This window comes from Amblyomma mixtum, chromosome 10 (genome assembly GCF_055824585.1).
Source record: "Amblyomma mixtum isolate Tamu chromosome 10, ASM5582458v1, whole genome shotgun sequence".
Classification (NCBI taxonomy): domain Eukaryota; kingdom Metazoa; phylum Arthropoda; class Arachnida; order Ixodida; family Ixodidae; genus Amblyomma; species Amblyomma mixtum.
The window spans coordinates 4597999-4625386 of record NC_143021.1 but is presented as its reverse complement, the minus strand read 5'-3'; the positions used below and the strand labels follow the sequence as shown (position 1 = coordinate 4625386).

The window sequence follows — 27388 nt, the reverse complement described above, 5'->3', positions numbered from 1 at the left end:
GCAGCCATTACCAGATTAGTAGTGGTTGATGACGACGAGGCGTTACCAAAACGGCTGCTGCCACGCTTAGCTAGCTTATGTTGATGGCGGTGACAGGGTGCAAGCCTGCGCCGTCGACACATTACCCCATGGTGATCTCGCATTTTGAAATGCGGGGGCGCGGTGCGGCGACGTGCGCGCAGCGCCCGCCGCGTGACCTCGACGCGCGCGTCTCGGGCTGGATCGGCATTCCGGCGGCCGAAGCTTTCCGCGACACCCTCGAGGGGGCGGCACTCGTGAGTACTTTGCGGGAACAACCCTTCCTTGTGCCCTCTCGCCCCGTCGGCGCCAAGCGCCCATATCAGACGGCCATTACAAGCGGCGAGAGAAACGCAAGTGCCCCTCCCTTCTCGGTCCCACGCCGTCACTTGAATGGGCGTTCGTACAAGCTGACTCGCCTTGCGTGGCTGTCGTCTGGGCCGCTTCTCATCTAGCGTGCTGCGGGCACCGTCGCCCCCGAGTGATGAACGCGATGCATGTCACCACGCCGATTCTTCTGCTGGCGTGCGCGGTGGTGGCCGCTCAGACTTTCGACCTGACAATCCTGCACATCAATGATCTGCACGCGCACTTCGACCCCACCGACCCGTATGGGGCGCGATGCAAGCCAGGCACTGAGATGCGGTGTGTGGGAGGCGCTGCGAGACAACTCCACCTGGTGCGTATTGCCCCATTTATGCTGTGCCTTCTTTGCTATGCGCCGACACCGCTACACGCATCGTGTGGCTCGTGCGTGCACTCTGTCCGGTCCGTGTGGAACCAAAAGCATGCTAGGGATTTCTCGTAGCTTTGCGAGGCTTTCTTCTGAAACGTCTTGACACGCGCCATGCTAGTTGTAAGTCCTGTCTCTATAGGGTATTTTAGGCCGGCGGAATATTATCTAGTGTAAGAGGCGTTTGGCGTTTTGAATTTCAAGCGGACGGTACTTTAAAAATTCGGCCTTGCACCGAACGGTTTTACATGGGGTTCTCGACTGAGCCACATTACATCTAAGAGCTCGGCAGCACAGCCTAGTTGTTTGTGCATGATGCTTACAGCGCGCTGTACGATTCACCTCACGAAGACGGAAAGAGAGACACTGAAAGGGAGCGCAAGCTCACAAATGGTAACGAAGTCACGAAGGGGTCAATTTTAATACAAACACACGTGCCTGTTTTTTTTCTATATATATATAAGGGATAACAAAATCTTCAAGGCAACTGATTAAAAATATAATAAGTTGGGGAAGTCACACTGAAAAACTTAACAGATTTATTCAACGTTTCGACCAGGGACTGGTCTTTTTCAAAAGACCAGTCCCTGGTCTTTTAAAGTAATATCAAGTAATCAGTACAGGTCACTGAATACTTGAAATTGCGTTTTCAAATTTTTTAACGGTTGGAGTTTTGTAACGTGTAGCGATCACTTTAATCCACTTATTTCTTCAGTGATTGATTTCTAGTGATTTGCTAACTTTTTTACAAAAGTGAGTAGCCATTGGTATAACTACAACAGCCTGAATTCGGTGGTGAACCCGATTGTAGCACCATATTGCCGTGCACCGAAGCGACAGCCCTCGAGCTGTGGAGTAGATGTACGTAGCTCGAGCTGCCTGCACTTGAGTAGCCCGCGTTCCGAGCTTCGCATTTCGCCGCAACGTCACAACGAGAGTCATGTTTACAGTGGTCCTGTCCTGTGCCCCCCTGTTGTTGGGGGCACAGGACAGCGCATGCGAAGCGCTGCGAAGCGCAACGCTTTGCGTGCCTTCCAGGTTGTGCGCACGGTCTTCGAATGCTAGAAAAAAAAAAAATCTCCGGAGCGCGCATTCGGATGCTCTTCAGTCCTGCTAATGTGTGTTCTCAGAGAAGCGTGGATAAATTGCCAAAGGGCGTACCGCGACAGACTGTAGCTCAAGCAAGCCGCAGCAGCTCATTCTTCTCCGTTGATATTTGGGCTTAAGTATTAAGAAATGGATGGTATCCCTTAGCGAAAAAAAAGATGTGCTAAAAATTCATTTTGAACATACACTATTGCTTTCATATCTTTTTCTCATTTTTTATCCCTATGCTTTAACTGCAGTAGGAATGCTTCTAAGTATAGTAGGAACAATATATTGAACGTTTTTACAAGTACGTCAAAAATACTTTGGCCGGCGAAGTACATTTCAGTGCATAAAAATATACTAAAAATATACATTAAACACATTAAATTACGTTAAAAATAGACTTAAAATATACATTTGAATACATATCTATGAAAATGTATAATAAATATACATATATAAGATAATACTTACCAAGTCGCCCAAATTTCAGCTTTGCTCAATATAATTTAATGCACCGAAAATATATTCACTTCAGCTTAAAACCCGCCACGGTGGCTCAGTGGTTACGGCGCTCGGCTGCTGTCCCGAAAGACGCGGGTTCGATCACGGCCGCGGCGGCTGAATATCGATGGGGGCGAAATTCTAGAGGCCCGTGTGCTTTACGATGTCAGTGCATGCTAAAGTAGCCCAGGTGGTCGAAATTTCCGGAGCCCTTCACTAGGGCGTCCCTCGTAGCCTGAGTCGCTTTGGGACGTTAAACCCCAATAAACCAAACCAAATCACTTCAGCTTAAAGAAGGTGCACTAGGTGGCTTCACCAGGTGAGACGGGTTAAAATTGTAAACAGCACAACTAATGACTTGCCCGGCTATAAGCGATGAGGAGCCTATTCCTTACAACACGCGTAGTCACGATCAATCAAGGTGGTCTATGTGACTGCAAGGTCACGTGCCGGAATTGGAACACTAAAGGTGTCTCCACAGAGCAAATGCAGACAGAAACCGACGCAGCAAGCGCGAAGTGCTCCCACAAGTGCCATACTTGGCTGCCTTGCATATATGCACCGAGAGACGATGCACTATCCTGCCCGGTGAGGCGTTTTTTGCGCAAAGACTGTGGGCCCCCAAATATTCGCACAAGTGCCGTCCTGGCCGCGTTCGAGCCTGGGGGCTCGCCGTGACTTGCGTAAGGCATAGGTGAGGAGTCTAACTTTAGTCCTTGCCAGTCGGGATCATTTTCGCTGGCATATTCGGGCCCGGAAGTACCCAAGGCGCCTTCGCTTGTGTAATGCTACCACGTTCTCCACACGAAACGTAAATAAGTGGTGACTGCCTTCCTGCTAGAAGTTACCATAAAGGAAAGGACGACAGGAAAGGGAGAGTTTTCACTGTTTCCTGAAACGTCATTTCGAGCCGAAGATTGTTCCACGGTAGCTTGAATCTTGATGCAGATATGTTTACTCGGACTGCCGATTCGTTAAAATTTGAACATACTTTGTAAGAATTAATTGCGAATTTACGAAAGTACACTAATATACGTTGCCAAATTCTAAATGAGATTTCCCGAAACTCAATTTCGAGCATTGGATTGTTCAACGGCAACTCGAACTGTGCTGCAATTATGCTTAGGCGGACTGCCCATTTGTTACAATTGAAGTAGACTTTGGTCTAATTAATAGCGTATTTACGAAAGTACATTTCAAATACATTGCCAACACGCAAACGCCATTTCCCGAAATGCGATTTCGAGAACTAGACTGTTCTATGGCAGCTAGAAGTGTGCTGCAAATGCCTTTAAAAGGACTTCCCGTTTGTTAGAATTTAAGAATACTTCGGACAAATAAATTTGAAATTTACGAAAGTGCACTTTTAATACATTGACACGATGCTAAAACGGCATACATATTTTTTCACCTAGTATTTGAATCGTGCTCGGAGTATGCTTCAAGTGAGAAATTTTTGGCAGATTATAAAATATATTTCGAATACAGTGTATGAAGTTTCAGGAACCTATTTCCTACATATTTTTAGTGCATTCATAAATACAAAATGTGTTTAAAATGCAATATAAATATCCCACGGTATAATCCAAAGGGATTAGTTTTCTCTTAGGGGAATACAGCATAACAATAATCGCTTAATTCTCAGTAATTTAGTTTTTTTTTTAATTGCCCGCGAGTGAGCACTGAAATCTTACATTTCAGTTGAAGTAATTGTAATAGTGATGTGTTATTTTTCCTGTAACATGTATTAGAGAGCTCACCATCCCTGTTAACTTTCGCGTGTAGTCCTTAAATTTTTGTAGGCGCCGTAAACAGGACTGGCATCCTGCGTCTACCTGCTAGCTTCTTTGGTCTGTGGGATATTTTATCTGGGTGGATGTAGGGGATAATGACTGGCTGCACCTTTTCCTTGGTTCCTGCTTTTCATTTAAATTTCTTCCCTGTCGTCAATCTTAAGTCCATTTCTGCAATTTATGCCAAAAGAATACCTGGATATGCAAAAACGCGATGTCAGTTCCCGCTCTGTGTTTCAGCGTCATTTGTTCCGTGTTCGTCCCGTAAATTGTGAAACGCGCTCTAATCACGGCAGGACCCGGCAAGCGTGGGGGCATTTGTTCGTCTGGCGCGGCTAGACTTATCCCGCAGTTCAAGCTGTTCCGGTGATGGGCTCTGCCACATCGCCGGAAACAGTGCAAAGCGACGCTAAACGTGCTAAGCCTTTTTGGGGGCTATTGAAGGAGATTATCGTACTGTCTCGGGGTCCAAGTCAGCACTCACCTGCGCTGCTCTCATTAGCGGCCAGATTATTATTTACTCGTGTGGAGTCCAGGTTTAAAATGAGCAGTCCAAATTTATTTCGGGAAAGCAGAGGTGCGCCGTACTCAGAATTAGTTTCATTTCATTTTATTACCTTAAAGACCCACGAGGGGTATTACATAAGAGTTGGGTACATACACATTGGTGAGCAAGTGTTAACACAACGAAACATGACTGGTAACATTACTGGCAAAGTTGGGTGAGCACATGATGGCTGCGCTGTCATTGGGTAGGTTGGGTTGGGTCATCGACGTAACTGCGCATCATTCTGCCATAGAGAAAATCTAATCAGCTGCTTTGAAGTTCTTGGTAGTCCACGATTGTAGGAGACTCATTTTCCAGACCTAAAAGCTCATTTAAAGCTTTTTATTTCTAAATATGTAAAATGTCAGCCTCGTAGATTCTTCATTTTATATTCGAGGATCACCCGCGCTGTGCCCAAAGGCCCTCCTGTAGGATCTTTACAGCCCTGAAGCGCATCCTCAGCCACATCTCTTGTCTTCCTTCGTAACATGCGATTTCTTCCATTCATGCACGAGCAGGAAAAAAACATGCCTTTTCTTTTATTGTCACCTTCTTCCGGAATCGCTATGAACATCAACATGATGCAAAGCTAATACTGTTTTCCGTTCTACATTCATTCTTTTAGCATAATGTATCATATTTGTTGCTTAATGTGTCTACATGGCTGACCACAAAATTTTTTTGTCAATTTTTTTATTTTACATTTTTGCTTCTTAAATTTTTGCGTAGGTTTTCGCAGGCATCAACGACCCTAAAATGGCACTATCGTGCGCGAAAAACTTATGTTTTCAAAGTAGAAGGTGACGGTGTGATTTTTTTTCAGTTAAATTTAATTTGCTGGCTAGCGCTGCGACCACACACACTGTCAACGCGAGCACTCTATCAGTAGAAAAGTGCAGGGCAATATATCGCTGAAACTTTGCGCGGATTTTATTGCTGTATAAGTATGGTTTATCTGCTGATACCTAAACATTTTTGTTTACATGTCAAAGATACGGGAACGGACTTTAGAGATTAGCTTGTTCTGCATCTCATTAACGCGCAGCATAGGACCACGTGAAATACGGGCTCGAAATCATCTTGTCTATTGTCGCCAGCTCTGCGCCAAATAATATTGATGTGATGTAAAAATAACAGCTCGCCCAGCAGTTAACCCTTTTGACATGTGTCCGCCGGGGTGGCTCATTGGTTATTGCGTTCGGCTGCTGACCCGAAAGACGCACGTTCGATCCCTGCCGCGGCGGTCGAATTTCGAAGGAGGGGAAATTCTAGAGGCCCATGTACTGTGCGATGTCAGTGCACGTTAAAGAACCCTCGAAATTTCCGGAGCCTTTCACTCCGGCGTCTCTCATAGCCTGAGTCGCATTTGTCACATTAAACCCCATAAACCAATCTTTTAACTTGTGTCAAGTTGTAACGCAGTCGCAGCCGTCGGCAAAGAACTCGGCTCGAAACTTTACTACCAAGCAAATATCATGATATATTATGAACAGAAGCGGTACCAAAACGGAATCCAGCGGTAAGTCCGATGTGGCATCGGCCTAACATCTAACCTCATGCGTTTAACACGACGTGGTAGATGCTTCTCGATTCACTGGACAGCAAGCAATGAATAAGGGCTGGAGGCAGAGCGCAGCCAACAATTCAACGGCAACAACTTTCTCTGCCCGGAGTATTTGTGTGTCACGTTACGGTGCAGCCTTTGACCACCGTGGAATGCAAGAGCACGTGTCTGATTTTCTCCCTCCACTCCTCGCCCTCTCTCTGAGCGCAGCCAACTTTCCGCCGTGTTGTGGAAAGGCCCCACCGCGTCAGAACTGGAAGCGTTGCCCTCTCGGCTGCAAGGCCAGCTCACCCCCGACGAAGCGCTGCTTCCCTTCTTTTTGCCTCTGCTGTGAAGCGCTTTCACCTGATCCGGCAGTGATTGCGTTGAAGCGATTTTTCCGCTTCGTACGGCACGAGCGCAGCTGCATGGTAGCAGCTGTCCCGGATGTTCGTGTACAGAGGCCGTCGATATTTTTGCGCTGCTCCAGCTTTCGCAAGTGCGCCACGACATGTGAAACTTGGATTCCTGAAAACAGGCCGCGTCGGTTCTGTCGCAAAGCCGGAATACGCACTGCGAGAGCTTCAAAGTGGTTCAAGGAGGTACGACCGCACCAGAGACACAGCAATCCAGAGCGAAGCGCTTCTGACAACGTTTTTTTTCCTCCTCTACCTTTCATTTCCAACGCAGCTACGCTGGAAAGCGGAAGGTTATTGTATCATATCTGCTTGTGCGCGCAGTTATCTTTGCTTCCGAGCACACACGTGCCGACGTTTCCTTTCAAGATAACTCTTCCTACCAACAGTACTACTCTCTACCCTCACACTACTCTCTCGCCCAACGTGGCTCTATACACGGTGCAATAAACGACTGCTGGCATTCGTTCCCTCAACACGCACTGGCGTACATCACTCGGTCAGTCACCATGAGTGATACATTTATAAAAAATATCTGCATGCAAAGCAAGGATGGCAAAAACAGCGAAAGGAAAAAGAAACCAAGTGACTTTACGTTTTCCATGCGTTTCATTTCAACTGAACAGAAAACAGGAGGACGAAGAGAGTATGGAATACCGGACGGACGACGGAACATTTTGACTCAGGTTTCCTAAAATCAGACAAGGCGACCTTATAATCTCCTCATGTGCAGAACAATCTAATCATCACTTACTAGCATTAGGAACTCCTAGAAGACTAGGCGAGGTTAATAAAAACTACGAAGAACCACAAAAAAAGGAATGTCTTTAGCGGAACTATTAGGCCAACTCCCAATACAAGAAAGAAAAAATTATGACGAGCAGCAGGGTTATTGCTTCATGAAACGTAATTTAAACGTGTGCCTCTTGTTTTAATCGTGAGCAAACAACAGAAATTGAGCAACCAAATAATTAAAAAACAAGAGTATGAGAACAAAGAATAAATGCGCAAAGTCTGCAATTGGCCCGTGTTGTTCTTCTTCTCTCTTGTACCGTCCTTTTCGCGCAGTTATTATTTGTTCTCATAATGTCGTACCAACTAGCCCCTCACCGCACTCTTCTAAAAAGACAGCATCGCTCCTGCCAGTAAGAAGGAAATATGGAAGAGCCCACAAGTCCACTCAACAGATGAAGTCTTGCACTATCTAAAGGAGGCCATGTCTGCGGAAGTTAGCAGAAATTGTTAGCGGAAATGCTCCTGCGAAGCAATGATGCCAGTGAGTGTAGGGTGTTGGCCGAGGTATTGGAGTATCACGTCCTATAAATCCGCTTCTGTGCGTCCAGCGCCCACAGTACCGATAACGCGGTAGGCGGCCTTAGTTTCGCCTTGGTGAACGACGAATGCAGACAACTCGAAAACACTCTGACGACATTTTACGTACGTTGGTCGCCGTCGCATCTACGACTGATTCTGCCTTAGTAGACAGTAGTATATCTACTCTTAATGACAGGCGACTCATGCGTGACGTGCAGTTTCTCCAAAAGTTGTGCGTGGCTCCACTGACTGTGAACAATTATTGATTTCACTGAGATTTCGTGTGCCTCATGCAAAAGCCTCCAAATCTTGTATTAAATTTTATCCCGACATGCTTGCCATTTGTTTCAGGACTGGTTTCCAGGTCAGATATAATTCGACATTAGCGCGGACATATTAGCCTAATTTGCTGTTTTTCATAACTAATATTAAATAAGTACTTTTAGTTGCTTTTTTAATAAATGCTCTTTAGTGATGTTTGTCTAGCTAGCTATCGCTGCCTGTCTGTCTGTCCGTCTGCCTGTCTGGCTAGAGATCTGCCTGTCTGTCTGTCTGTCTGTCTAGCGCTCTGTCTAGCGCCCTGTCTAGCTGTCTGTCTATCTAGCGCTCTGTCTAGCTGTCTGTGTGTCTAGCTGTCTGTCTGTATGGCCATCTATCTAGCTGTCTATACTAGGTTCACTTTGTTCGCGAAGCAGCAATGCCCAATCTGTAAATATTTTGTGTTAATGGAACATGTTCTCAGCATAATAAATACCGTGGTTTACAAAAGGCGGCTTTGTAGCCTACTCGTTGCGTGTTCACCTAGCAACCTTAGTGTGCTGGGTTCTATTCTCCGCGCCTTCAGCAGAAATTTTATTTTTCATACTACGGAGTGGGAAGCGCACTTCTACTGCATCCTTCGTCAGCTCCTTGAACTGTGTCTTGGAAAGGAAAGATTCTTGAGGCTATGCCTCTATGTGGACCGCAGCTAGATATTGGCCTCGGCAGATCCGTCTCCCGGATGAGCGCTGGGCGGACATCAGGCCAGTGGCACTGCAGCCAACCGGAGCTGTAACCGCTTTCACAATCCCGACGGCCCCATCAACACGCCCACCGGGTCATCATTAGTCATGTTACGAACAAAATAACCAGAGTTGCTGCTGCGCTGGAACTCTTTAACCGCCAAATTAATTCCCGAACAACGTATCAAAATCCTCATTTGTTAGCGATTTTTAGCGAAAATGACTGTTGACGGCCTTAAAACACGCAGTAAAGGCGCAAACGGGCCGACAACTACCGCCATCTAGTGTTGCAAATTGCAGCCAACGGAAGTGATCGCCGTAAACTCCCCTTTGGCATTGGGAGCAACGCCACATGGGGCCGTACGAGTGACTTATAATTGGCGTAATTGGTGGCATCTGGCATCACAAGTGCAGGTCGGGATTGGCGCTCAAAGGGTTAATTTGACATGAAAGTACTCCAGCCTCCTTCAGGGTCAGTAGCAAGATTTGCTAACATAACATTGTAGAAATGAAATTACAGTTCAATACAAAGATTCGCTCATAAAGCTCGGGCGATCTAAAATAAAAATAAAGAAGTTAAGTGTATTACATTTTGCCACAGTATCTCAACACGACAGAATTGAGAGTAAGAAGTTAGGAAGTACTAATGAGGGAATGATACCGGGAGTATGCCCCAGTTTTCCACAGTTGAAGGAAGAAGTGGTACTGGAAAGCTTTAGCGCATGAAAAAACAGGCTGTATGTTCGATATAGACAAAGACTATATTTAACATTTCTTTCCGTACAGAAGAGAATACAAGGATAAGAACGAGAAACTGCTTCATGAGTGACCAAAGTTTTTACCACGTTTTTGGTAGCGGATAATTGATCCTTATAATAAAACACAGCTGCGATTGAAACTGTTAGAAAGTAAAAAGCATACATTAGACTTCGTAGCTATAAAATACAAAATGCGAGGCAATGAAAAGCATTACTCATACAGAATACACGAACCCAAAGACATGTATCAATTAACACCGGCGCAATAGCTAATCGCTAATACCGTCGTGCACATTCAAGGGCATCAGCACATAAGTGCACTTGTAGGTATACAGCACTAACAAATTATCTACATCTGCATACACAGTACCACGGGCCGCTTTGTTAATTATAATTTTAAATGTTATGTTATTAAAAATGTTGTGTTAATTATACAAGCTGTTCAGTATAGGGGGCATACGGCACTTTATCCTATTCTGAGCATGATTTGTGCGGGAAAATGGCACAAACCATATTTCCCTTGCCCTTATGTTGTACTGTACTTTAGGTGCTTTCGACAAATTACACAAGATTGTGATTGCTCGAAGTTGCTAATACTGTAAATAACGAGATGCAATTACCTCTCAGGATGGAGCAAAGTGACCGAACAGTAGAATGAAGAAGCTTCAAACATTAACTATTCCGGCGTGAAGTGAGAAGATGTACACTCAAGGAGGACAGGTTAGGCTAGCGTGAAAAACAGCGTTGGCTTGGTGCCTTTCCAATGCAGGGATTACATTTTATTACCTCATCAGTGCTCGCATAAGGCAACGCATTTCCACTGCCTCGGAGTGAGACCACCGACCGTATCAATCCACGGGGAGCGGACTCGCTTTGTCCGTCTCTGCTCGGAAGGAGCTGGACCGCGGAAGGGACGGAAGCAGCCGGTGGCGCCCGAAATAACGTCTTGCCCAGAGGAGCGGCCGGAACAGCGCCAGCGCAGTGTGCGGCGAGAAAAAGCGCAGACAGGCCGCGTTGATGGAGGCTGACGTGGCTGCTCCGCCGAAAGGATAAACAAAGCGTCTCGAATGGGCGCGGCCGCTGGGAAGACTGGCTCCCTCTCGCCTGGCCGGCATCTCTGGCGGATACTCTCTGGTGGGCCAGGCGGCTGCTGGCTTCCTTTCTCTCACCGGCTCCTTCCCCTGACATTTTGAGACTCTCTTGCAAGAAACCGATACTTCTGCTTTTCCAGCATATGTGGTACAGGCGTTGGAAATCATATTTGCTAGCGCTTAGTGAACACACGAGACAAAGAACACAAATACACAGGACAGACGCTAGTCTTCAACTGCCATTTATTCGAAAAACGTTCACTATAAGACATCTCAGAAATGCTGAACTTACACACGCGCAGTAGCAGCGCCACGCTTCAGGAACATTTCCTTTTTTGAGATTGACAGACGGGCGGCTGACGCATTTCGAACCTTCATTATCAGACGGCACCCTTGCGACTCTGACCCTGTACCTTGCACACCAATCTTTCCAGAAACAATCATTTTAGGTACAATGAAAACCCAATCGGAAAGTGAAATTTTTTGACCTATGCATTGATAATGAAGGTTCAAAATGCGTCAGCACCCCGTGTGTCAATCTATTACACAAAGAAAGGTTGTTCCTCCAAAGCATGTAAAAGGCCCTTTGGGTGTGGACATCACCTAAACGCTGGGATTAAAACGTGGTGTTTAATGGACACTGGACACTATTCCATCCAGTTATTGTTTTCGGCGAAAATCGATTATCTGGTTCTCTGAATATGCTAGTGCTTGTCCGGCAGTAAAACGCGCATTTTTCCTGAAAAAAAAAGCATAGCATTCGAAAACTTCTCGCCACTACGTTCCACCGCCCGACGTCTACGCCGAAGGGACCTCCTTGACCACCGTTTTGCAGTGAACGGTGACTGAGTCTAGCCTCTTGGATCGGCGCCTTCAAAGTGGTAGTTCTAAGCCATACGCACCAATTCCTTTCACTGCATTATTGCATTGCTCTGAAGTGACGCATTTTTGGTTTCATTCTTGGAGACGAAACTAGTGAAGCCTTGGTAAAGAATACAAGTGGGAAGAGACGTATGCTAGTGTTCTGTGAAAATTTGCGACTTGTAAGCTGCTAAGAATCCCTGCTTATTCACTCTTCTCACAGATAGCAAGAGCAAACTTAGCTTTACCGCAAAGCAAGCGTGCCTTGGCGGAGCGGCCGCGCTGAAGCAAATGACGCAGCGCAGGCCCTACCTACAGCTGTCACTGCGCTTGCGCGCTAGACTGTGTACATCTAGCAATGCCGTGTAATCACAAGATATGTGAAAATCAGCGCCAATGTTGATTGGAAATTTCTTTTTTAGAAAACCTGACATTATGTTTGCTTACACAAGCACTTCGTAATCTGGCTATCTTTTCTAAGACAGGCGCCTGTCCTTGCTTTTCCCCACTAAAAAACACTTATCGAGGAAGGGCCTGCAATTCGCTTCTGAAATGAGCGCCTTCATGACCATTCATCTTAAAGCAGCGCGACACACAGGACGAGAGAAAGAAACAAGAGACGACACGAACGCTCGTGTCGTCTCTTGTTTCTTTCTCTCGTCCTGTGTGTCGCGCTGCTTTAAGATGAATCCGTTCCAACTTGCCCAGTTTTCTGTTCATGACCATAATCGCTATGTAAGTAATAAGAACGAAGAAGACGCAGAACTAGTAAATCATTGTAATGCCTGTAACAAATGCAGGCCGTATTAAGTGTTTTTAGTGGGAAAAAGCAAGGACAGGCGCCCTCGTGAGATCATCGAACAAGAAAAGGTAGCCACAGTAGTAAGTGGTTGTGTAAGCAAACCTTCTATCAGACTATCAAATAAAGAAATTCGCTACCAACATTCACCCTGTTTTTCGCATATCTTGTGATTTCACTTCGAAGTCAACGCTGTGTGCGTCCCCTGAAGTTGGATGCGCGTAGGTGCCATCACGTGCTCTCAAAAGAGAGCGGAATCCGTGAGAAAGGGGGAGCCCGCGTATCAGCGCTTGCTCACGCAGCCTTTTGATAACTGTGATGCTCGGGCGCCAAGGAGGGAGACACGCTATCGGTAGACGCTTATCTCGTGTGTGCAACACTCACATTCAGCAGTTCGAAGTGGTGCTCGCTTTGTTTCAAATGCAACACTGGGGAATTCCTATGGAATAGAGGCAACGTTACTAGATTTCCTGGTCAGTTTGCAAACTCCGCTGCAGCTAGGCGGCCAAACGTGGCCCCATTCGGGTCCCTCTCGCGAGGTGGCGTTTTCGGCGCTGTTGGCCCGCTCCGGCCGGTCTCTCGTCACACGGACTATCGCTATCAGACGAGCGCGCCGTGTTTCACACCACTTTACGCCGGTAATTCCTGTTTAGCAAAGATATTTCCAAGATAGGCCACAAATATTATTCTGAATGTGCAACTACACTGGCATTAAGGCTGCGCAAATGGTCCTGGGCGGCAGAGGTGCGATCGGGATGTCTGAATCATTATCTATTTCGATGATACATCTGGATCTTGGTCGGGTATAGTTTTTTGTTTTATTTACTTCTCTACAAACTAAATGGCACCTTGCTTACGGCGGGCCACGAAGCGGTAGATGAGTCGCATGTTGCCGAAAATATCGAAACCTATGGTCATGTACGATCGGTTTGAAGCAAGACTGTCAAAGATGCATACGTGCTTTTTAAAGGGAGATGCAGCAATACCACCGTGAAACTTCGACGTTATTGAGGTCATAAAACGCGAAAAATGACGGTAATAGCACAGGTCAGATTGAAAAAATGAAATAAGAACTGGTATGGCGCAAGAAACGGGGACACAGAAGGCACACAAAACACAGGACTTCCGTGTCCCCGTTTCTTGCGCCATACCAGTTCTTATTTCATCATGAACCAACTCGCTCAAACTAGAGTTTTACTCAGATTGAAAGTAGTTTATTCAGTTAGCATAAGAAAAAAAACATATAGATCTTAATGGGCCAAACAGTTACAAGAAACGTGCTTTTTTGTTTGCAACAGCCACCTTCTCCTTGCTGTCTAAATGGTGATTAACGTCTCTAGAAAAAAAGTGCATTCTTGTAGCAATAACAAAGTTCAGTATCTAACAAGTGAATGCCGACACGTGCTCAGCACAACCCAAGCGAGCAAGGCTGCACTTCTATAGCTCTTCCAGCACTTTCCAGAAAATGTTTGAAGCCTTGGCGATGGTCAGTGTGAATTGCGGTCGCACATTACGTAGAATGCTCGTCTTTCCTTGGTTTGGGAGCAGACAGGTCGACAGCTGGGCCGCACCGACTCACGGACGCATAGCTCGGGTGCACCGACGCTGTTGCGCTTCTGCGTTGAGTTGCAGCCGGAGCCAACGCTGCACGAGCTACGTCGTTCGAAACGCACTTATATAAATCTGGCAAGGATACAGAGGAGCAGCGATCAACTTGCAGCGCAGTTTAACCCAACAAAAAAAAACGCCTGGCAAAAAACGCTTCGCTGTAGTCTTCGCTGATGTGGTCAGCGTGGCTACTCTGCCGAGAAGCCGGTCAAACAGCGACGAGAGCGCCCCGCTCGGCGGTACAGGCAAGGGTGACATCCGCGGCGTCGGAATTTGCAAACTGGAAAAGTAATCTAGTAACCTTGACTAGAGGTCCATTTGCACAGCACTTCGCGCGGTTTTAAGGGGGGTCAGCGGCTGGCCTGTGCTGCCTCCGATATTATCCAGCGGTCAGCCAGTAGGTTGGCCACTGAATGATCCGGATGCTCCCCCACCCCTCTGTCTAAGTGGATTAAGGCGCAGACTCCATCGACCGGGATGAACACTGTGGGGGCAACAGCAGAGGAAGTTTCGACAGGTCCTTCGACCCCACGATGACCCCACAGAACAAGGCGAAAGCCTTTCCTTGCGCACTGTTTGGCATTGATTTCTTTCTTTTTATTTTTTGTTTTTATTTTTAGATTCAAGTTTTTATTTTTGTTCATTTTTCTTATATTTTGTTTTTATTTCCTATTTTTATTTTTTATTTCCGCTGTTGATTTTGCCCGCACACTCTGACGTCACAACCGAAAAGCTTAACACCTCTGCTGACAAGATTCTCCTGACAACCTTCTGTCGACAACGATAAGGCATTAAAGGCTTCCGCTTTAATAGAGGATGCCTGGCTTAGAAGCAGCCTGTGTAGTTCTTCCCACGCTCGGATCGGTGCGAAGGACCTACCCTTTGGTTCCCCGCAAGAGGCGACCGACGATGGACAGAGGACGGGGGAAGAAGGGAACTGTGTCTTCCAGTAATTGACCGTGCCCAACAAGAGCCCTCCCAACCGGAGAAAGACCGCCGAGGTTGTAACCACAGCGCCGCAACTTTGTTTCGATGGACACGTGCACTTGGGGCGAAGTAGCCGCGGTCCTCCGAATCCTGCTCGACCATTCCCACGGTGCTCCCGTGCGCTATGTAGCTCTTCCGATCTGTGCCTCGTGTTGATTCGGCCACCGCCTTGCGGAGGGCCGGAGCCTTAGGGTATTTAACAAGCGTCCTAAGTGAGAACGAAGGCTCTGGGCCCTGGCGACAAGGCTCATCCAGTCGCTCGACCCTATTAACTTTTAATTCTTGACTGGTTGCCCTTACTTGTAAATCATGTAAATAGTCTGCATAAAGTTTTCCTTATTTTCGTAACTACGTCTCCAGCCTTCCACGTCCATTCTCCGGTCTGTTATCAGTACACTGTTATCAGGAGCTATCGTTCATTTTTTTTATGATAGTGCCATGACAGGTGTGTCACGGGGTGCGGTTTTCGTTTTTCTGCTCAAGTCGAAGGGCTTTCTCGGCCATTCGCCAGTGTGCCCGTTGAAAATGGGGCACCAGGATTCGCGGTCTTTGAGAAGCGTCATTTCGCTTCTTAGAGGTTGCTCATATATACTGACGTGAACTCCTACTTCGTGTGCACTGGCCTCTCTGTGGAGACCTGCCTCGCTCGTCCCCTGTGGTTGGCTTCCCCGCGATGCACCCTCCCTAGCCTAGTTAGTTACCGTAACTAACAATGGAGAACGCCGGCGTCGCAGGACATGAACGATACGGACTGGGTGACTGCTGCGCGCGCGCTGGATAGCACTCTCGTTTCGTCTCGGGATTTCGGCTCGCACTGATGTTCAGGCGCGGCACTCAGCGCTTCGCCAGTGGTGCGAAGCTTTGTGGTGGGAACATTCCGCCGCCAGCTCGTCTCGTACAGCCTCGGAGTTTTCCTCTTGCCCAGGCGTGAGCAAGCGTTCGCTCGTAACCGTGCTGGTGAGTCGGACGTCCTCGATTCCTCAGCGAATTAATGCGATAGCGTTAAGGGCCCCGTGTATCATAAAAAAAATTGGCTGGGGTTTAGCTAAGGTTAAGCCTGGATATCTCGAAGCGAAAAGCAACGGTGATCCACGATAAACACGCGCTTGCGGCGAACGTCAAACGATGACGCATAGCGCGCGGCAGCGAGCGCCTGTTCTATGGGCAAGCGTGCCTTATAGACCTTTTTCAGTTTTAGCCTCGCTCCCAGCGCACCGAACACCGCCATGTTGCTTTCCTCCTCTCTGGCTGGTTCGGAAAGGCGGTGTCCGTGCGTCCCGTGCGTTCTCTGCGGTTCTCCGTGTTTACTGTATGCGGTTGCTTAGCTGTAGTAGCCCGATTTGGGTGTATGTGCGATTAAATCTGAAACGAGGTCTTCGGGAAACCACTGCGCAGTCGTCTGCTGTTCAAACAACTACAGGAAGCGAAGGCGGCTTGAAGCGGAGCAGTGTGAAGAACACAGAGAGCCACGGCGGCAGTGCGGTTGCAGGCTGTTTCAGCTACACAAACCTTACACGTGAGCACCTACTGCTGATGTCACTAAGATGTGTCGTCTGTGACCCTTGCAAAATCAAAACATAAGTAATAATTTGGATAAATGATGTAGCAGCATTGCGGGTTACGTAACATTTCTTTTATAACTGCCGACACTGGCGACTGATTATTAACGACAACGGCTCTGTAAACATAGCTATTTGACAGAACTTGAAAGTCATGATGCATTGCACAAATGCCACAGCTGTTTGCTTGCAGTAAATATCCGATAAACCAGCAGGACTTAACAAACTGAAGGCCGCAGCTTTGACGTGTCCACCTTGCATGGTGACACCTCATGCTTCGACCAAATACTATTTTCAACTGACGCCATAATGCAAAGTGCCGATTGTTTAAAAAAAATATGTGCCTATTAGGGACGCGCAATCAGCAGGCACGCAGTGCCCACCCGACCACACGCACGCGCTTTCTCGTTCTTTCGGCATTAAGCAGCGGCCGCACCCGAGACGGACCAAGCAGATACGCCCCTCAAGAACTGTCACAGCAGGTGCACCAGTTTCGAGTGTATAAACTACATCGCGTTCGAAGGCCACATGCCTCTCTACTACATCTTTTTCCGAGTTTAGCGAAATGTCAGACGACGCGAAGCTCCGAATCCAGTTTCCTTGGTTCCTGCGACACCTTGCTTCGACACGCGGCGCCGACGGATCCACTGGCGCTCCGAAGAGCGCTGCCACAAATTCGCATGTTGACGCTAAGAGTGGACCACCCTACATTTGCAGGCTTCACCGGTTATTTTACCGTTAGTACGAAGTAATCAAGAAATTTATGCGAAGCCAAAAGCCACAACAGGATTCTGTGCGCTTATGCGCTCCAGCGGTGCCTTCTCCATGTAGAACTGCAGAAAGTACTGTTTTTTAGGACAGTGCAGAGGGAAAATGTAGTGGAAGACGCGGTCGAATGCCGTTTCAATCTGTTCGTGTCACCGGCGCAACGCAGAGCAGACCGCTTGGGCGCTTGACAGCAACACTGCTGTTAGCTCGGAACGGAGCGGTTTTTAAGCATGAAATGCTTTTAGCCCCCGTTGTCGGCAGTGTGGTGACGTCACGCCGAGACCGAGAGCCATCATCCGGGCATTGAAATCCACTCATCCGGGCATTGAAATCTACTCATCCGGGCATTGAAATCTACTCATCCGGGCACTGAATTCCAGTCATCCGGGCACTGAATTCCAGTCATCCGGGCACTGAAATCCAGTCATCCGGGCACTGAAATCCAGTCATCCGGGCTCTGAAACGAGAACATCCGGGCACCGTACGAGACTTAACGAGATTTAACGAGACTCTGTAAGCCCTCCTACGCGACCGGCATGCAAGCGCCGGTTGGTCTCCAAAGGAGTCACAAAAAATAACTGCTGCCAGTGCCTTCTCAATGTTTATCAAGATATCAGTCGCTGTGCGTTTGATAATGCACGGAATTATAATTTCAATTATAATTTCCGATTTCTAATGACGCGTGCAAAAAGCACATAAATGCCACGATACACTTCGTTGTCATACGTGATCTCTTACGGGCTTCGCGCATCGAAGCAAAGCCGCGCAGGCGCACAGGAGCCCGGGGGAGAAGCGCTGCGTTCAAAGGGCAAGGCATCGCGCCGAACGGGTGGTAGCGTTCCTCCCTTCCATTACGGTGCGGTTCGGGTGTCCACCGAGATGGCAGAGAATTACTGCGCCATTTCCTTTCCTCAAAAAACCTTGCGTTCAAATGGCAAATCATCGCGCTGAACGGGTGGTGGCGTTCCTCCCTTCCTGTACGGTGCGGTTCGGGTGTCCACCGAGATGACATTAGGCCCGTAAACATTTCATGCTTGCTCTACTGTCGGTTACGGGAGAGGCAGAGATTTTTTACAAGCGGTTATGATTGAAGCAAAGCCTATCTGGTTTTGTTCTTTGTGGCATTAAAGAAACGAATACGTCACGCCGAGACCGAGAGCCATCATCCGGGCACTGAAATCCACTCATCCGGGCACTGAAATCCAGTCATCCGGGCACTGAAATCCAGTCATCCGGGCACTGAATTCTAGTCATCCGGGGACTGAAATCCACTCATCCGGGCACTGAAATCCACTCATCCGGGCACTGAATTCCAGTCATCCGGGCACTGAATTCCAGTCATCCGGGCTCTAAAACGAGAACATCCGGGCACCGTACGAGACTTAACGAGATTTAACGAGACTCTCTAAGCCCTCCTACGCGACCGGCATGCAAGCGCCGGTTGGTCTCCAAACGAGACAAAAAATAACTGCTGCCAGTGCCTTCTCAATGTTTATCAAGATATCAGTGGAGCTGTGGGTTTGATAATGCACGGAATTATAATTTCCGATTTCTAATAACGCGTGCAAAAAACACATAAATGCCACGTTACACTTCGTTGTCATGCGTGATCTCTTAGGGGCTTCGCGCATCGAAGCAAAGCCGCGCAGGCGCACAGGGGCCCGGGGGAGAAGCGCTGCGTTCAAAGGGCAAGGCATCGCGCCGAACGGGTGGTGGCTTCCTCCCTTCCTTTACGGTGCGGTTCGGGTGTCCACCGAGATGGCAGAGAATTACTGCGCCATTTCCTTTCCTCAAAAAACCTTGCGTTCAAATGGCAAGGCATCGCGCTGAACGGGTGGTGGCGTTCCTCCCTTCCTGTACGGTGCGGTTCGGGTGTCCACCGAGATGACATTAGGCCCGTAAACATTTCATGCTTACTGTACTCTCAGTTACGGGAGAGGCAGAGATTTTTTCTTTTATAATTATAGCTACAACATAGAAGCGCTCAGAAAGTTTCGTGCTCGCATTAATAAATGTCTCCATTATAGATACCAGAAAGCCGTTAAATGAATTGCGCACACTTGCGTAGAAGCGCACCTCCAATGTCGATTTTCGGCACAACTTGCAGGGAAACATCCGCTTCGCCGCTCGCCGAAGCACCGGCCATTTTGTTCACAGTTGCTCAGTGCATACAGTTCAACACTTTGCAGGTCAAAATACTAACAAAATCAACACTCGGATAAGGCTGAACAGCGCGGCGAGTACTCGCTGCCTGTACCAACGTTTTTAGATCCCTTTCAGTTCGAAAGCTGCAGTGCGCGGATTGTCGCCCTCCCGTTTCCTGCCGCGCGGTGGCGCTAGCCACGCTGTTTGCCCGACCAGCGTGGCCCTTCGCGCCTACGCCATCGTCGCCGCCGCCTGATTTGGAGCAGCCAGCAGATATCAGCATGGAAGATATCAGCTCTCCTGTGCCAGTTGTTGGCAGTGACGCTTATCTTACAGTATACAAAAGCTTCAAGCAAGGGTGCTTAAAGCATCCCACCAAAAAGATGCTAGAGTTTACCAACATTCTAAACTAAGCAATCTCGAATTCTTTGAAAGAAGGTCCCGTTTTTGGGCACATTTTTTGGGAGGTGCTAGACGAGCTGCAATTGCAAAACCTTGCTCGGCTTGGATGTGCAGAGCATATGGCCACTTTTACATGCCAACTGCTGCATTTTGTCATAGTGAAACGCATGCATTTCTATGCGAGAGACAACCGTCGGCTGGAGAACAGAGAAAAGGTTATTGCAAATAAAAAAGCTCGCCTTCTGTAGCCGTTCCCTCCGTGCTTCCGATTTAGTGTTACTGCATTTAATGCTTGTCTGTGTTCAATGAAATTAACATTCTAAAAATGAAAGTGCAGGACGCTGCTCCCGTCTGTGCGATCATTGCAAATAAAAAGCTCTTCTATAGTTATTCCCTCCCTGCATCCAGCTAAGTATGTCTGCATTTATAGTTGTGTTCACTGAAATTGGCATTCTAAAGAACGTGCAAAATGCTGCTGGTATGTGCGGTGCTTCGTTGATAATATAGCGCGGAATTTCGTGACTGATCTAGAAGTGGAACATCGGTAGTTTTAACCTTTCATTGATGTTTCGTGCATTCTACCGAAAAAATATTGATAGCTTTACTCCAACATACGCATAGCGCTAAAAGTCGCGAACGCGATGCGATAAAGCGCAATGCAAACGATTGGTATTTTGCGAACTGGCATCACCCTGCGCTTTATCTCACCCTTACTAGCCAGGCGAAACATTTATTTAACCATGAGACTGAAGTTTCAACGTGACAGCTACAAAAGTGCAGCAAATTTGAGTTCGACGTGTTCGCTCCCAATGTTATCGCGGATGAGAACAGGCTGTCACAGCAACTGCCAAGCGCGAGCGCTCCGGCGGCTCCGGGCCGACAGCGACAGCAGCGCCGCGTGGTGAGTGGAAGCGGACGGGGGCCGCTTTCTCGGGCTCGGCCCGGGGGAGCTTGCAAACTGAAAGGTATCTAAAAACGTTGGCCTGTACTGCAGCGGCGGCCGCCCAAGCCAACATGGCGGAGAAATCGGCCAGACGCAAGACGGCGCTGCTGTCGAAAGATGGCCGCGCGCACCTGAAAAAGGTCTATAGTATAACCCCTCCTTTCAAATGCGCACTGCGCAAGGCTGCGGTGAAAGGTCAAACGGTGGCGAGGAGGAGAAGCGGCGGCGCACATGCGCAGTAGCCTGCGCCGTGCGTGACGTCACTCATGCGCCGACATACGCCGGCTCACGCGAAGCGCGGTGTTGACTAGCGTAGTGAAGCTTTTCGCTTCAAAACGGGTGTCGTCATCGGCGGTGTTGGGCGTGAGCGGAAAATCCCCGCAACATTAATAAATAAAACCGAGTAGGAAATTGGTTTAGTTGGGGGAGACGAGCACGCTAACCACTCCGCCACGCCAGTTCTATGGTGTGGAATGAAGAAAGGCGCGTCTAGTGAATACGGGCTTGTCTTTGAATGGCGCTCTAGAGACATGTACTGTGGTGTATATTAGGAATTATGAGCATGGAAATTACAGAAGTGGCAGTTAAGCGAGTAGCAAAGTAGGTTTCCGCTACTTTTCCTTTTCGCTTGGCGCACATGTAGCGCCATCAGGCGGCGCCCACTAAAACCTCCTCCTCGTAATGTACGCCACTGCCCCAACTGATAGCGCGACGGCAGCGACTCCCGCTCGTCTTGTTCGCGCGCTGTGGGGCCGTGCGGGGAGGCTGGAATCACGCGGTGAACGGCGAACAACGCAGCGCACATCGAAGGCTCGTTCACCACGAAGCTTGCGGCTTCCTGCCCGTTCGTTCGGCGCGGATGCTTGAGCTTGCGTTCGTGGTATCTGGTTTGCACAAGAATGATGTGCCGACGAACTACGAATGCAACTTGAGTTTAGGACAGAAGTCAAAGAAAAGGAATACGAAGGAGGAAAAAGGAGGAGAAGGCGCTATCGCGTCTGCTCTTAAAGCGAAGCTTAACGTCCTCCTAATTTTTCTTTTTATTGCGAAAGCAATACTGCTCGCAGTTTGAGCCCTTCAGCGTCGTCTCGGCAGTGTAACCACGTCTGAGCTTTAGCATGACCTCCGCTGTGATAACGTCACGCCAGACGGAGAGAGACAGAGCCCCAACTCATCTCGTCGCGGTCGTCCCAACGTAAACACGGTGCGTCGAGCGGCAGCTGCTCGCCGCTGTCGCGAGGAGGCGCTCGCTGTGATGACGTCACGCCAGACGGAGAGGGACAGAGCCCCAACTCGTCTCGTCGCGGTCGTCCCAGTGTAACCACGGTGCGCCGAGCAGCAGCTGTGCGCCGCTGCCGCGAGGAGGCACTCGCTGTGATGACGTCACGCCAGACGGAGAGAGGCAGAGCCCCAACTCGTCTCGTCGCGGTCGTCCCATCGTAACCACGGTGCGCCGAGCAGCAGCTGCTCGCCGCTGTCGCGAGGAGGCGCTCGCTGTGATGACGTCACGCCAGACGGAGAGGGACAGAGCCCCAACTCGTCTCGTCGCGGTCGTCCCAGTGTAACCACGGTGCGCCGAGCAGCAGCTGTGCGCCGCTGCCGCGAGGAGGCACTCGCTGTGATGACGTCACGCCGGACGGAGAGACAGAGGCCCAACTCGTCTCGTCGCGGTCGTCCCAGCGTAACCACGGTGCGCCGAGCAGCAGCTGCTCGCCGCTGCCGCGAGGCGGCGCTCGCTGTGATGACGTCACGCCAGACGGAGAGGGACAGAGCCCCAACTCGTCTCGTCGCGGTCGTCCCAGTGTAACCACGATGCGCCGAGCAGCAGCTGCGCGCCGCTGCCGCGAGGAGGCACTCGCTGTGATGACGTCACGCCAGACGGAGAGTGACAGAGCCCGAACTCGTCTCGTCGCGGTCGTCCCAGCGTAACCACGCCGCGCCGCGCAGCAGCTGCGCGCAGCCGCCGCGAATAAAAAATAAATAAAAGAACATATAATTTTTAACGCTTTGTATCCCAGGTGCCACAAACGTGGCAGTTTTGTTTTAATTTTTTTATCAAACGAAATATGCTCTAAGAATCCCGTGCTCCCAGCTGCCACAAACGTGGCAGCTGGTGCTTGCACTTGTTGTCAGTAGATGGCGCCACAGGTACCGCGGCACGTTTTTTTGAGCGCCGAAAACATGGATTCCACGTGCAGCCGGCCAAGGCTGTGAGTGAGCTTACTTTTGGTTTTTTGGTGACTGCAGCACTAGCGCTTCATTGCTGAAAAGATTTAGAGATGTTTTGCAAAAGCCGAGCGAATATACGTACTGAGTTTCATGTTTCTACGACTGCTCTTTGGAGAGCATATAACCTCGTTCAGCTTACATACACGTTTGTGGCAGCCAGGAATCTGGCGAGCGTACTCCAAGAGAAATGCATGAAAGAGTATGACTTCATTTAGCGCTTATGTCTGAGTATTTGCGGCACCTAATTTCTTTCTATCTATTCAACCTTCTTACGTGTTGTCTAGCAGCGACTTTTGTTGACGTCGTAATTTTCAAGAGCGTTTTTTATACGCAGGCAGTGCCTGACTGATGATGATGATGAAAACGTTTATTAAAGCCTTAGTTGAAGGGAAGGCTGATCGGGTCCCTAGTCCGGGACGCCGTTGGTGAAAGCCGCTTCCCGTGCTCTGGCGACGAGGGCTCGTTGTTCCTCGAGGTCCGAGCTGGACAGGGCCGCCTCCCAGCCCTCCCGCGTTGGCTGATTTATGATCTCAATGCTGTCATTTTTCTGACAAGCCCATACCATGTGGTACAAGTTTGCCTTCTGGCCACAAAATTTGCACTGTGCCGAAAAGGACTCGGGCTCAATGGCGTGAAGCGTAGCTGGGTTATTGAAAGACATAGTTTGTAGCCTGCGAAGGTGACATTCCTCTGATTTACTGAGACCCTTAGCGGGCCTCGGAAGTGTCTGCCTTTCAAGGCGCAAATGTTGCAACATTTCTGAATATGTCGTTAGCGGAGAGGGGGAGCCAGAATCGGGAAGGGAGGACGTAGAAGGATGCCGGGGAAGAAAAGCTCGGGCCGAAGCGTGTGCGCGCTCGTTTCCTTCAACTCCCTGGTGACCTGGTACCAATATTAATTCCTTCCATTCAGCTGAAGTCCTACATTGACTAAGAATTTTGCAGGCTAGCGGCGTGATTCTGCCACGCATATAGTTTCTATAAGCCGCCTGGGAATCTGTAACTATGTATTTAGATTCGGAGTGCGTTGCGGCTAGGGCTATCGCTACTTCCTCCATAGCCTGTGTATCCCCGTTACGAACTGAAAGCCCGTCCACGACTTGCATTTGGTGCACCACTGAGATTGTTGATATTCCTTGTACAGGACCCGCAGCGTCCACGAAGAAGGCTCCTTCTTTTGTTGAATAGCACTCGTTCATCTTCTTGCTCCTCGCCACTCGTCTAGCATGATGGTGCTCCGGGTGCATGTTTTTGGGAAGCGGAAGCGTAAGGAATTCGCTCTTCCACTCTTTAGGTATATCTTGTCTCCCAGCCACTTGCTGCGGAAAGCTAATGTTTAAATCTTCTAAGACCCTGCGGCCGGTGAGAAAGAAATTCTTTTAGAATGCCCTACCGGGAGGGAGGATAAAAACTTGGACGGTTCGGATTGCGATGAAGAATACGAGAACAAGGCACAATATCAGCGAAAGCTCTACAGACAGTGACGAAGAAGTACAGGTGACGTCAACACAACAAAAAAAAGAAGCAAAGATTTGGCACAGTGTGAACACGGAAATCAGTATAAATCGGGGCGAGGAACAAAGTGTTCTGAAGCCTTCAGATGGTTTAGAAAGAGTGAAGGGCCCATTGAGCATGTTCCTGAAACTCGTTGACTCTAACCTAATAGAGTTCCTCACTTTCGAAACTAAAAGATTCACAACCCGAGAAAATCGCACCCAAATCCATCCAGTGTCAGTCCTCAAGATACGCAAGTTTATTGGCATTGTCCTTTAGATGTCAGTTGCTAACCTTCCGTTTAGAAGGATGTATTGGTCAGCGAACACCCGTCAAGTGGATGTCAGCGTTTGCATGACAAGAAACAGGTTTGACGAAATTTAGGTACTACATGTGCTTACGAGCCTAAAGAACACATTTCTCAAGCTGCCACACTTGAAAAATGCGTTGCTGTAGATGAGATGATCATCCCTTACAAGGGCAGACATTCTCTGAAGGTTTATATGAAGAGTAAGCCTAAAAATGGGGGCTACAAAACTGCTTTCAGAAATTTCATGCCTCCTTAACATTCGGGGAATTTCTATCCCCCAATCCTAGCTGCAACGTTTGTGGCACAATAAAATTTTCTACAAAATGAAAAGGGATCATTCTTTTTTCACTGATCTTCCTATGAACCACATCTGTTGAAAAATATCAATTTCAACAATGTTCACCTCATGAGACACCTGTGGGATATAAAGGGTTAAAAAAGGAAATAAGAAATAAAAATATAAAAAATGTAAAGAACAAAAAAATTACAGAAAATGAAAGAAAAAACAAAAAATACAGAAAAACAAAAAAAGTAACGAAAGAAAAGCTACGCATTGTGGCAATTGCCACCACCCCGTTTCAAAGGGGGCGCTCCTATCCATCCATCCATCCCATCCCATCCCACCCACACACCCACACACATACCCACATACCCACACACATACATACACACACATACATACACATACACACACACATACATACACACACACACACACACACATACATACACACACAGCCGCCGCGGTGGCTCAGTGGCTATGGTGCTCGGCTGCTGACCCAAAAGACGCGGGTTCGATCCCGGCCGCGGCGGCTAGAATTTCTTTGGAGGAGAAATTCTAGAGGCCCGTGTACTGTGCGATGTCAGTGCACGTTAAAGAACCCCAGGTGGTCGAAATTTCCGGAGCCCTTCACTACGGCGTCTCTCATAGCCTTAGTCGCTTTGGGACGTTAAACCCCACAAAACCAAAACCAAACATACACACACACACACACGCACACACACATACATACACACACACACACACACGCATACACGCATGCATGCATGCATGCATACACGCATACACGCATGCACGCATGCATACACGCATACACGCATACACGCATGCACGCATGCATACACGCATGCACGCATGCATCCATCCAACCATCCACCCACCGGTTACCCGCAACCTCAGCCGCCGGCTTTGGCCGCGTAGCTCGGAGCTTCTACACAATCATCCGTTAGCGTCAGCCGCTCGCTTTGGCGACCGAGGCACGCAGAAATCTCCCAGCACGTGGGGGCCCTCGTGTGGTGAGTATAATGCGATGTAAAACAAATGGGCAAAACTTAGATCAGCCAAACCATGCGCAGCCAGGGCTATTGTTTTCGCAACTTGCCGGGCTTAACCAAGCTAAGCCTCTGCCAATTTTTTGTTGCCAGCTGCCATTATTGTTGTGGAATAAATGCCTGTTTGTGCCAACCGGAGTGTCGTTGCTCTGTTCCCTCAGAGCCAGTGGCGGTCCCAGAGATTGGTTTTAGGGGGGGTGCGGACGGACTTCCTTATATCAAAAAATAAAATAAAAAATAGGAAATAAGAAAAATATGTAAATAAATAAATAAAAATAGAAACAATTATTCAATTCACATTTTGTTTGTACAACAATTTTTGTGTGCTTTGTTACTGAAAAATAAATGGCGAACGATGTAGATATTGTAACATAAGTCATGCTTTGAATGTTAACAGTCACGTGAGCAATATTCATTTCGATACAGGGGGAATAGAGGTCGACGGCTGAGATATCCCGCCACGGCGAGTCCAGGAAGGTCAAAGCTCATGAGCTCGGTTAGCGGCCTTATAACTCAGTCCTGGGAAGGGGCTTTGTTCAGCCCTTGGTACTGTTAGAGGACACTCAGTGGATGTTTAAAAACTAATTTTGTCCCCTGCTATTAAATTGCATTGGGCTAAAAGGAAGGCATGCGTTCAATGAATGGGTTTTCATCGCACTTCTGGAAACTTTTTGCGGTATATGTTTCGCGTAGCATATCTAGATTTGAAACTTCCGTAAAAGAAACGCCAGAAATCGAAAGGAACAGTGGCCACAAGACTTTATTTACATATTTACAAATTATATACATATTTACAAATGGCAAAGCTTTTTACGTTTGTGCGCCAGCCCACTCGATTCTAGTTTAAGGTATTTTAAAGATTCTATTTTAAGGTTTGAAATATAGTTCGCATACCTGAAAACAAGGGGAGAAAAAAGTCCTTCAGGAACCAAAATATTTTCCTTTCTTTTCACTCTTTTATTTCAAGTTTTAACCAAGGTCAGTGCAGCTACTTGCATGCTGCACTGCGCATCCATGGCACAGATGCCTTTATTTATTGCGCAATTGCATAGAATAACTTCAATTACCTAAATACAGTTAGCATTCTTTAGCCAAAACACTGAATAAAGCCGAAACGATGAAGATGTAAGAATATATCTCGTTGG

At 48.1% G+C, this 27388-nt stretch overlaps 1 protein-coding gene across 2 annotated transcripts in view; it reads left to right on the top strand.

Annotated features, from left to right (window-relative positions):
- Positions 1-357: 357 nt before the first annotated feature.
- LOC149325017 (protein 5NUC-like) overlaps positions 358-27388 on the top strand; it is a 219060-nt gene continuing 192029 nt past the window's right edge. For both annotated transcript variants that reach the window (XM_089563149.1, XM_089563148.1), the window contains exon 1: positions 358-697. In XM_089563149.1, coding sequence (XP_089419275.1) covers positions 503-697 — 195 coding nt within the window. In that variant the 5' untranslated portion in view covers positions 358-502. The remainder of the gene's footprint in view (positions 698-27388) is intronic.